At 32.5% G+C, this 13,615-nt stretch overlaps 1 protein-coding gene across 3 annotated transcripts in view; it reads left to right on the top strand.

The window, feature by feature from the left end:
- Nucleotides 1–13,615, top strand: part of LOC136845693 (uncharacterized) — a 145,795-nt gene that overhangs the window by 121,429 nt on the left and 10,751 nt on the right. For all 3 annotated transcript variants that reach the window (XM_067115845.1, XM_067115846.1, XM_067115844.1), the window contains exon 3: nucleotides 12,167–12,377. In XM_067115845.1, coding sequence (XP_066971946.1) covers nucleotides 12,167–12,377 — 211 coding nt within the window. The remainder of the gene's footprint in view (nucleotides 1–12,166; nucleotides 12,378–13,615) is intronic.

The raw sequence follows: 13,615 nt of genomic DNA, 5'->3' as shown, positions 1-13,615 counted from the left end.
CACCCTAAAACCCTTTAATATCATTTAAAAGTCATCTTACAACATTACCCTTAAACATATATGGCTTACAGCTACGTGTGAAAACTAACCAAGTTACCCCTAAGAGAGAGAGAGAGAGAGAGAGAGAGAGAGAGAGAGAGAGAGAGAGAGAGAGAGACACTTTACCCAGACCCTTCACATTAATATGTCAAAATGATTGATAATTTGGGCTACACCCCTCCCCACTTATCTACCGGAGAAAGACTTGGAATCCCACAGAATTATGCTGAAATCTTACCTAATTTATTATATTTTACTATATTTTCATAGGTACTGAAATGCAAAAAGTTCTAATTATAGCATGGATAATATGAAAAAAATGAATGACAAAGTAATGACATGTTTATCTGTAAAACTATACAAAACAAATAAACATACATGTTACATATGTATAAAAAAATCTATCTCTTTCTCTTATAGAATTCACCCTTCTGACCAGTAGACATAAAACATCTGAGCTACAAGTTTTGTGATTGGCTATTTCCAACTCTTACAACCAATAGCTTGCCTTCGTGGAAAGAGAGAGAGAGAGAGAGAGAGAGAGAGAGAGAGAGAGAGAGAGAGAGAGAGAGAGAGAGAAGGGGGTTTTGCTACAAGCTTTGTGATTGGCTGCTTCCAGCCCCACCAGCCAATAGCTTGTCATCATGGAGCCTACGTCAAAGCAATAAAAAAAATTGCAACAGCACTTAATATGTATGCATGCTCTCATTCAGTGATGGCTTTGTGAACTTCCTGGAGTTTGTTTCATATTTTTATTTTAAAATGATACTGTAATTCATATTTCATCAAAGGATATATATACAGTACTGAGAGAGAGAGAGAGAGAGAGAGAGAGAGAGAGAGAGAGAGAGAGAGAGAGAGAGAGAGAGAGAGAGAGAGAGAGACATGAGGGTTGCCTTTTGTTCAATATCAAAGGAGTGAAATTATTCATGAATTATTATAAGAAAGAGAATAACATGACAGAGAGAGAGAGAGAGAGAGAGAGAGAGAGAGAGAGAGAGAGAGAGAGAGAGAGAGAGAGAGAGAGAGAACTGATATTGTTTACATGTATATCTTAAACTATCATCCTAAAACACTTTACAGTAATATCATTTAAATACCATTTCAGTATCACTTTAATATCATTTGAATATTACTTTAATATAATTTCAATACAGTTTCTGAGCAGCTACTATGAGGTCAGAAAACCGGTTTTATGGAGCTGGGGGGGAGGGTTCACATTAAAAGTGGGGGAGAAAACCTGTTTATTACTAGTGCAAAGCTTACAAACCTGTTCCTTTCCCGAGGCTTAATATAAGTTTTTTTTTTCTCTCTCTCTGAGTTAAGAAACATTTACATATGCATTATAATACATTTTATTGATGTTCTGCTGTGTTTACATTAATATTAATATTTGAATATTAGTAAATAATTTTTTATAATAAAAATGTATTTAGTCACAAAAATAACATGAAAATACAATAATTAGTGAATATTGTTAGACGAAAAAATCAGCGAATTGCCAAGTTTTCCACGAATAATTTGAAGAAAAATATGAGAATAGGTGAAGACGTGAATCCTGAACCGGGAATAGGCAGGGTCAACTAATATGTACATAAATGATTAATATGGCTGAAATTTTATTAAAAATATGACATAATCTACGACTACTGTCATATTCATTGTGAGCATCAGGATACAAGCTGTACCATTATTTATCATAATAGAGTTGGTCATGATATCTAAGGTAATTATACAACAAAATCAATGATTTACATACAGTATATACATACTGTCACGAAGTGTTCCAAGTACCTGGTTATTACACAACTGATTACAGAATTCAAAAATTTACCTCACTTCAGCCAGATACCTGAACTCTCATAACAATAATAATTAAGACTGAGTACTCTAAAAGTAACAGTGATCCCTTAAAAAGCTTATTAATCATGTGAAGAAATCAAACTATTCATAAAAACATTTGCAAAACTATAAAATTGCGAGCATATGACTCTGGTCATAATAATTCATAGTATTTCGATATTAAAATCCCTTCTATTATCATAAACTATGGTTAGAAATTTATTGTTAATAATAATTTTAACATCATTATTATAAGGGTCATTATTAGTATTAGAAACTTCCAGTACTAAGGATGCATTAAATTAACATCGAATAATACGTCTCTGTTACTTATGATAATGGATCAGCTATTTATTCATATGCATTTTTGTCTCTAATTCTACGGTTTAAGGGATTACTTTGCAAGAATTTAGATTCATAGAAATGCAAATTTAAATTGGCAATTTTACAGCTGTAATTAGCACCCATGGAAAGGTCTAGGTCTATCTTTTGTCTACAACTTTTATTATGAAATTTAATATGTTCATTGTTAATACAAAATTTTAGTATTTTAACAAAGTTAGTTTTACTCATTATTTTGTTATTTGTGTAGAAGATTTATAAATTAGAGTGAATATTTTTATTATATAAGGCCACAGGGCATCTAAATAGATTCTCATGTGTTGATGCAGTGTACAAGGTACTAAAAGAAAAAAAAAAAACTGCGCAAAATTACCAAGACCTATAGGATTGTTGTTGCCTGACTGAACTGATTCTAGTACTTTACTTTTGTCTTCATCGATCTGGTTATCATTATCTATATCAGTTGTATCATTAAGAATATATAAAAGTGAGCTAAGCATAGTATCCATATCTTTGTGCCAGTTTATTTGACTTGAGTAAGTCTAAGAGCACTATATCAATTTTTTATCAATATTGCATCTATCAAAATTATTACTAGGTTCTAATTTTGACATTAATATTTGAGCATATAATTTATTTACATATAAAGCCAAATTATTACAAGCCACATCTACGGGCAATATCAAATATTTATTCTGAATATCCCCAAATTCATTATTCAAATTGAAAGTTATTTGGTGGCATTAATAATAATTGTCCAAATTTATTAGAATGTTCACTTATGCATATATTTATATATTTTTTAATTCGATTACTTTTATTAGTAACAGTTGTATTTATATTTTATTTTGGTGCAGGTCGATACTTAGAGCTTAGTTTAAAAATGATAATAAGATTATTATCCTTAGGAATTTCTAGATTGCCTCTTATTACGGAAATCAACTTGGCATCCAGTCTCTCATAATTAACTACAATTTTACCTGATGTGTGTGAGTGCGTGTTTGAAAGGAATTTTGATTTGAGGTATTTGTTTTTTTCGAGGGAAAATCGACATTAGTTCAACGCTATTAATTAACATAGGGTAGTTTGAGCATCAATACCTTAAATAAGTATTAATTATACTACTATTATCAACGTCTAAATTCCTGTTTCGATTGCTAAGTTTATGTTGAAGTAGATCAGTCACTGAATTTTGTTTTCAGGAAATCAACCCAAGAATTTCTTAGCTTCACTTCGTTCTAATCACAGAGTCTCACCTTTAACAAATACCTACGAAATCATTTTGACTAAGAGCGGGATTAATAATCTCATGTAAAAATAAGTTACACCCAACACTTCTCTTGTTTCTGTTGCTGCTAATTCTCACAGTTCTATTGATAACATTATTGTAAAGAATGTCATGATAATGTAAGTTTTATCAATAACTGAGGTCACTGAACTGTTATTAACTCTGTTGCCAAGTCCATGTGGTTAAGCAGTTTTAGTTTTCTGTAAAAGAAAACTATTGTGCCGGCTTTGCCTGTCCGTCCGCACTATTCTGTCTGCACTTTTTCTGTCCTCCCTCAGATCTTAGAAACTTCTGAGGCTCGGGGGCTGCAAATTGGTATGTTGATCATCCACCCTCTAATCATCAAACTTACCAAATTGCAGCCTTCTATTCTCAGTAGTTTTAATTTTAAGGTTAAAATTAGCCATAATCGTGCCTCTGGCAACCATATAGGATAGGACACCATCGGGCCGTGGTTAAAGTTTCATGCACAATGCCTCATACAGCATTATACCGAGATCACCGAAAGATAGATCGATGGCCTTGATTATACACTGCACAGAAAACTCGATTGCGCTGAAGAAACTTCGGCACGTTTTTAACTTGTTTAATTTTACACTGTAGGAATTTTCCGCTTCCAGTCTACTGTTATTAATAATAATATGAAGAATAACGATATTAGCATTCTCAAGGGATGTCTTTTAAAGCGCGCGTACTCGCTTTTGCTTTGAGAACTTCCGCTATCAAACTTTTGACTCTTTCATAGATTCCCATGATCATTAATTCTTCAGTGGAAAGACGAGACAGTCTGCCCTACATATTTCATACCAGCTGAAGAACATTGTTCCAAATTGACAATTCCTGGCCTTTTACAAAGAAATACATTATTAAAATCACTAACGTATGCAGTATCCGAGAGAGTTGGACGCTTCCTGCAACCTTTATTTTACGCTTTTTACCGTCAAGTAGGTCAGTATTAAGGGCAAAGGAATTTACAGAATACTACATGGAACAATGAGTGTAAGGATCAAACTAAATAAAAGGAAAGGAGTAGTCATTTTAGCTGAGTAGTAGTTGACTCAGAGGAAGAAAAGAAGAGAAGGAAAAAGAACTAAACACGACTTGGTAAGAGTTATATGAACTATATCTATTGAAGTTAATTAAGATTAATTAGCAATACAAGAATTACTCAAAGTTATCTAGCATATATATATATATATATATATATATATATATATATATATATATATATATATATATATATATATATATATATATATGTGTGTGTGTGTGTGTGTGTGTGTGTGTTTGTGTCACTTTTGCGCTTCATTATGCGTGGGTGTGCATAATGCTTATTTGTGTGTTTACAGATATCCTACAGCAGAAAATGGCATGTATGTAAACAAGTAAATGACATATACGATAGAATTTGCATTAAAATATTTTTAGTTTCTTCAATCCAAAAGATATTTGTAGGCATTTACTTATTTACATTTATGAGATACCATTTTTTGCCCAAATGGGCATCCACACTCATACAAATAAGAGCACAAAAGTGACATTCGCGCATGATCAGTAGATTATATTGTCTCCTAAATATATGTTTACATATATCCAAAGTAAAAGAGGTTGTTTCCCGTTAGCTTTGGCAAGTCATTTTCCCTTTCCACTTTTGTTGTTTTGCCTTTTTGAACTGACTGCAGAACAGTAGATCTATATAGCATGAGAATGACACCAAAACCAAAATTTTGGCATAACATGACAGAGAGCTGTCAAATAAAAATATTACTTAATTGTTTTCCTGGACACGATCATCAGATATGAGAGAGAGAGAGAGAGAGAGAGAGAGAGAGAGAGAGAGAGAGAGAGAGAGAGAGCAATGAATTATACGTACCGGAAAGACCATCTGTCTTACTTTTGGTTGGTAAAAAAAAAAACATGTATTTTATGAACATTTCTTTACGAAAACGTAAAGAAATTACTATTTAAGTTAACTTCATCTCATCACTTTGACTTTCCTTTTGTGTGTTTTCCTTGCTGAACATACTACGATTAATGACAACATTCAGCTCTGAAATAACCATCAGCTTAATTTACTCACTGGGTTATGAAATGAATGCAGAGCAACCAAAGAAAACTGCATTTTTTTATCAGCGCCTGAGATCAAACTTCCCCGTCGCTAATTATGTTTCCCTTTTAATGAAAAGGGAAACTTAATTATCGAGTGGGAAGTTTGATCTTAGGCGCTGAACAAATGTGTACTATGAAGCAGCGGAGTTAAGAAGAAATAAACTGAAAATTTACTTTAGTTTGGTATGATGCAAAAAAAAAATATATTTTTTTTAGTAACTGATTTATGCCGGATATCTTGTTTTAACAGAGTAAATAAATGTCTGATTATAGGTAACTTAAATTTGTCTTCTCAAATTAAAACTATTTAACTCTGAAATGCGACTAATATTAACTGCTAGGCATGAAAAAACTTTACACTGACCAATAAAAAAAAAATATTGCAAGGCATTCTTCGGCTCTCCAAGTAAATTTTCTCGTCGAAATGAATTTTTTCTCTTTGGAATGTATTTTAAAGTGACTGTGATGAATTGCAATAAACTGGGGCATCATTTTCAACACTATTTAGCTTAGTCTTTTCATGGCGTAAAGTTATTCTGTATCTTTCCTGAAATCTTATAAATACTTTTGACGACAAAGGTAACATAATTCTGTTTTTGGCCAACTGCACTAGTCTACGTAGCTTTTAAGTAATAATGGAATCAATGTCCCTCCATGAGAAATGATTTTACATTGACAAATCAAGGGGTGGTGTTGCTATGCATTTTTCAGTTATTAAAGTAAAAATTTTCATTTGCGAATCAATTTCTCTAGCACATAATTATAACCGGCATAAACAGTGAAACCAAATTATATTTTTATAGGGCAATGTATCTCAGTTTTACATGGTGCTAGGTATGTGAAATATCTCTACATACAGGTCTTTAACAAAACATCTTTTGTATTGGCTATTTATAAATTCCCTTTTTGACTTTTTATTCCTGTTGTTTATCTTTTTTTATAGTACCCCCAAAGCAATAATATTACTAAGCTTCAGTTGGCTTTATAACTAGCATTATGCCATGAAAAATTTATTTCTACCGAGCTGTAAGAGAAAATATTAAGACTGCGTACAGTCCTTGAAAATTGAGTGTGAATTATGCAGAAGGTAGACATCTAAAAGAATTAAGTCTACACAAACACACACATATATACACATGCACACATATAAATACTTATATCATATATAAAAAATATATATATTTATACATATATATGTATATATATATATATATATATATATATATATATATATATATATATATATAAAATGTGTGCACGTGTGTGTGTGTATATGTGTGTGTCACGAAGTGTTCCAAGTACCTGGTTATTACACTTCTAATCATAGAGTTCAAAAATTTACCTCACCTCGGCCAAATACCTGAATTCTCATAACAATAAAATTATGACCGAGTACTCTAAAGGCAACAGTGATCCCGTAAAAAACTTACTAATCATGTGAGAAATCAAATGATTAGTGATGATTAGTTGATGCTAGTGTGAAGTATCAACATTTAAACAAGAAGAATACTCTGTCAAACAACTTTAACTGTGTCCCCAAGTTAGAGACACATCAGTAAAAACTGAAGGAACATGTTTATCACTATGCCTTATGCACACAATTAATCCTACCACTGGTGGTTAGTAAACGAAACACTAACGTAAAAACTTTAAATACAAAAATTTATTTTTAAATTCAAAATTTATAATCAGAATTCACAATCTCACTTTTAAAGAAAAAATTACCATTACTTGAAAACAACACAAAATTAAATTAATTCTTGAACTAAATCACAATTATTAATTTATCAAGAAATTGAATTAATCAAGCAAAATTTAAACTATTAAGAAGTACTTAAGATTTGAAAAGAAAATCTAAGTAAATGAAAATTAAATCAAGTATGCAGTGCTAAATTATCAAGAAACACTTAAGATGCTCATCAATTACTTTGTAAATACAAGAGCATACAAAAATATACAAAATTAAATGTGTAAAAAATTAACTAGATTCACCAAAAATAATGTCACTTAACTGACTGGTCTAATAAACACAAATCAATAACACTCACAAAAATCAATTCAGTTTGTCACTTTACCTTACACAAGCTTGTGAAAATTCACAAAATTACCCCAACTGCTGCAGCTTGAAATTCACACTTATCTGATAGCCACCATAACAAACACTTATAAAACTAATGCTAGGTCTCAAAAACTAAGCTGAGTATTAATGACCACAAATATTTTAGTTAATAACTTCTCCCTTTTGAAGAGAGAGAGAGAGAGAGAGAGAGAGAGAGAGAGAGAGAGAGAGAGAGAGAGAGAGAGAGAGAGAGAGAGAGAACCAACACAAAAGGTCTCAAGGATAAGAATGAACAGACTTTTAGAATTCCAGCAAGAAGCAACACAACGATGTCATTATTAAGGCATTTTGGCAGAGATTCATAGAACATTCTGGGCTTCCGGTCACATGAGACATGTTCAGAATTGGCTAATGAAATTTTACAAATATATGACGTAATTGATCTAGACACGCTCAGAAACTGTATTACGTAATAGTCATGCAGTTTTTTTAATCTCTACTCTCAACAATTCTCAAAAAGCATACGTGACTCAAACAGTAAATCATATTGGACAAAGCCCTCAGTGCGAATGATACAAACAGCAGGTGGCTAATTATGATTGGCATGTTTATAAAACACGACACGAAAGAGCAAAACCTTCCCTTATATCGCCTGGGCAAAATATCTGATAACGTGCTTACCTGACTGATGACAGCTCGAGAAACACAAAAGCGATCAGGTCTGATCGTTATTATTAAGAAAGATATTATTAATTCTAAATTACACTGTTAAGTTATCTAAATCATTAATATTTGTGAGATCTGACATTACAAAGACATTTATACATAACTGTTATTAATATACAGAATACACTGCATAATATCTCTTGTAGAAAGAAAAAAATCATACGACAATTATAAAGCATATCATAATATTTGAGAAAAATCATACTTTATACATTTTACGAGACAATATCATGAAAATATGTTTGTATAAGATATTTCACTCACATCACAAACAAGACTCTTCATGACAGTCTTTCCTTTCGGGAGTGAAGAAAACGAATGTTGGCGGTATGACTTGCATAATTTTGATAAAAATTAATCTATTTGCTTCTGTATCATTTATTTATTTATTTATTTATTATTATTATTATTATTATTATTATTATTATTATTATTATTATTATTATTATTATTATTATTATTATTATTATTATTATTATTATTATTATTATTCAATTTACTGAATTTTACGCCAAAGAACTATTACTTTTAGAAAGTGGCCCCAGAAACGGTTTTGTTACCCCTACAGGGTTAAGTACCCCCTATTTGAGAAGCACTCCTCTAAACTTATATATAAAAAAGAACAAGAATGGGCGATTATTAAAACTGATTAATCAGCCAAAAAAGCCAATGATAATTAGTCGACAAAATATCCTGTATGGCCAATCACCGATTATCTGCCGATTAATCGGTGTGACCTCACAAAAAAGTATTGTAGATTTTGTTAATAAAAATCTTAACAAAACCAATGAATAATGAATAATGGATCATGATAAAGGCAATAGTGATTAATTACAAAAACTAAAAATCCAAAACTTAAAAAAAAAATTAATATATTCATACACCGTTAATGAACATCAATAAACATGGAGTATGTTAATAATAATCCAAACAAACTTGTGAATAACGATTTATGATAAAGATGATGGTGATGAGGGTGACGTATGGTAAAGAGAGATGGTGGCATGGCATGCAAAATGGTGAAAGAATTTTGCTATAAGTTTAAGGATATGATTAGCAACAGAAAGAATAAATAGGATAAATGGAAGCCAAGAAGATAAAGCTAAGAAGTCACCATGACTGGAAGAAGACTGGAAGTGGCTGAATCAGACAGTAATTTGGTGGAAAACATACTGGCAGATGTTAGAATGAGAGACTTGGGACACAGAATACAAAATGTAGGGAAGGCGGAAGGATCTTTGCAGTATATTAGGATGACCTGTAGGCTACCTTTCGTACAAAAAGTTGGGATGTATGAGGAGGTTGTTGAGCCAACTCTTCTTTATGGGTGTAATGTGAGAATGCTGAACACAAGTAAAAAAAGAGAAATGGTATGGATTTGGGAGACGTCGGTTTATCCCTTCAGCCAGATAAACCTCCTACGTAGATCCTTATGACTAATGAATGTAAACATGTACTCCTGTAGTGAAAAAAAAGAACGATGAAGTTGTCACAGAAAGCTTTACCATCTCCACTCTTTCAAATAAAAATAAACAGGTAAAAAAATGAGCCTAAGTTTCTTCGGCGCAATCGAGTTTTATGTACAGCCGCCACAGCGTATAATCAAGGCCACCGAAAATAGATCTATCTTTCGGTGGTCTTAAAGGGTCTATTCACACTATATGTAAATGCACCTGCAGACCGGCAAAATATTCTTCAATGGGATTTACATTGTAGCATTCACACCATACTGCACCAGAACGGACCATCACCTTCAAATGCCGGTCGGGTTTCTCGGCGACAATATTTGCAGGTACGGTCATGTTCCATTCAGGCACCGGTCCTGTCACTGCTGGGTAGTGTGAACGTGGGACTTGCACAGATGCTTGCTCTATTTTCCACAGCTTCCAATTTAACACAAACGTCTGTATGTCAGAGAAAAAACAAGCTTTTGTAACCTTTTGTATACTTTACATATAAATGACCTATGCACAACACACACTCACACACGTCCGCATGTATATATTCAGTATGTGTGTATACCATACTTTATGTGTGGATATAGACATATACATATGTGTATATAATTACGTACATATATGGACAAATATATTTATCTATCAATCTATCTATCTATCTATCTATATATGTATATATATATATATATATATATATATATATATATATATATATATATATATATATATATATATATATATATATATATATATATATATATATATATATATATATATATATATATATATATATATATATATATATATATCAGGGTAAACAAAAATGTCAAGAATACCAGATGGTTAATTGTCAAAAGAGTAATAAATAAAGAAATGATGCAGGGTAATCCGGGATCCCGCAGTCGCTAACCACAACCATAGACTTAACATAAGAGATACCGAAACTTAGCCATACAAAATCCAAAACCATTGTATAAAATAGAATATTAATTTTGTTGCTTATATTTATCAATAACTTTTTTAATAATGAAAGCATCGAGTTTAAACAAATCATGACTTAAATTTAGAACATTTCCATTATTTGACTTAATGAAACAAGATTCACTAAATTAGTTTCTCGACATTCTAAAATACCTATGGAGTTTTTGTTCGTCGTCCGTTAGCTTTTACGTAGTGTAAAGCATTCTTCTTCACTTGTCCTTTTCTTCAGAGATTTATGCGCCCAATTACGCCTTTTTTGCTGTTTTTCACGCTTTTGTTTTCCTCTCCCTCTTCTTAAAGGAGTGCCATCACTGCACTGCCAAGTCATTTGTACTAAAATGTTTAAATATATCAAACTTGCTTAAGATGCTGCCCGTATGAAGGCCTAAAGTACGACAGTAAATGCTGGAGAGTATACATTATAATATACAGTGCAGTGTGAATGTACTGTACCTGTATAGTATATGTAGGATACGGTCCGGTGTAGGTCAGGTGCATGTCCGTTTACATACAGGTATAGTGTGAATAGACCCTAATGCTGTATGAGCTGCGACCCATGAAACTTTAACCACGGCCCGGTGGTGGCCTATCCTATATCGTTGCCAGAAACATGATTATGGCTAGATTTAAATTTAAATAAAATAAAAACTATTGAGAATAGAGGGCTGCAATTTCGAATATTTGATGATTGGAGGGTGGATGATCAGCTTACTAATTTGCAGCCCTCTAGCCTCCTCAGTAGTTTTTAGGATCTGAGGGCGAACAAAAAAGTGCGGACGGACAGACAAAGCCGGCACAATAGTTTTCTTTTACAGAAAACTGAAAGTGGTAAATAAAATCTGGGGTATTTTTGCAATGTGAAAAAATGATCTACAGAACGGGATGTTTAAAATATTCCCTTGACTCATTTCTGAATATTGAAATGAAGATTATATTTTTCAGTCATCCTGTCTATCTTGTGATTCTATTATTTACTGTATTTTACTTCCCTCAGCACTACTGAAATTTTATGTCTCTTCAAAGAAATTTTTCTGAATAACTCAGAAAAAAAGATGGTTTATTTATCGTTTAATAATGCCTTTTAAATCATTCATTTATACATACATACATATACAGTATATATATATATATATATATATATATATATATATATATATATATGTATGTATATATATATGTTTATATATATATGTATATATATATATATATATGTATATATATATATACATACATATATATATATATATATATATATATATATATATATATATATATATATATATATATATACATGCACATTTATTTAAATTTCTTCTTTTACAGGTAGCCAGTTTTTCGGTTTACGGGCCATTTTTAAGTAAATATTACCTCGGCATCGAATACCTTCTTCCTCGTTTGCTAAAATTGTATCCCGGATGGAACATGAGACTCTATCATCGCATGAATCTTTCAGACCCTAAAGTCAACGAATGGGTTTGTGGCTTGGCCTGCCAGTATCCACATTTCGACCTTTGCGACGCTGAAAACCTTCACAGTAAGCAGATTCTATAAATAAACAAAATAATCTTTGAGATATAATCGAGTGCGTATGTGTAGTTTTCCGTAAATAAATATATTTATGTGCTTTCAGTCATGCCTGTGTGCATACAGTATGTTACGTACACTGCACACATGCATGTGTGTGAACATGCTGTATGCACACACACACACACACACACACATATATATATATATATATATATATATATATATATATATATATATATATATATATATATGTGTGTGTGTGTGTGTGTGTGTGTGTGTGTGTGTGTACAAAAGCGACTGTTTGTATATTTGTTTGTTCACATTAGAAACCTGAACCATTTGACAGACCCAGACAAAATTTTGCACTCGGCCTCTATGTCACTCCAGAAAGGTTTTTAACTCAAAAAATCAAACCCCTACCCCGTGACAGACATACAACGCAGACAAAACAAATGAAATTTTCGTTTTTACGTCACCTTTTCCTTCAGTGTTACTGGGTTAATTCTCATTTTTCGCCTGACGCTCCACTTTTTATTTGAATCACTGTCAAATGTATATATGGTTAACCTACAACAATAAATCCAAATTCCCCAAAAAATATAAATTTTGGTTATATTGCTAAATTAAATATTTTTGGCTTCGCGACAAAACATATTTCATAGCCATAAAACAATAAACCCAAACCAGCAGGGCCAAAGATTTTCTCCCTAAACAGTTGTCTTCTCATTCGCGCATGTTTAGTAGCTACTAGCTCATCGCAACATGCAATATGTATGATGACAGTATATCCTTTTTCTTTATTAGTTTAAATGCGAATTTTTTCATTAACAACACTTCACTACATACCTAGTCGGTAGGTCCGTCTGTTGTTGCACGAGAGACTGACCTTCTCCCCTCCTACACACACACACAAACACACAGACACATCGGAGTGCGAATTGTACAAATATGATATTTTTCATTCATTGTCTTTGTTCAGTGGAGATGCTTTTTATTCTCTTCTGATAGAGGAACATAACTTCCCCTCCCCTGTCTTCTCCTCACCCTACGCTCCTCCTTCCCCTCACAATTCCCCTTCCCTATTCTGTTATTTTTCCCTCCTCTTCCCCTCCCCCCCTCCCCTTCCCTTCCTCTTCCCCTCCCTTCACCCTTCCCCCTCCTTCTCTCCCTTCTCCCTCCCCTCTCCTTCCCTCTTACCTCACCCTACCCATTGACTGTCATTCAGAGTTTTCCCAGTCAGCACTG

This window comes from Macrobrachium rosenbergii, chromosome 14 (genome assembly GCF_040412425.1).
Source record: "Macrobrachium rosenbergii isolate ZJJX-2024 chromosome 14, ASM4041242v1, whole genome shotgun sequence".
Classification (NCBI taxonomy): Eukaryota; Metazoa; Arthropoda; class Malacostraca; order Decapoda; family Palaemonidae; genus Macrobrachium; species Macrobrachium rosenbergii.
This window is presented reverse-complemented; position numbering and strand designations above follow the sequence as displayed.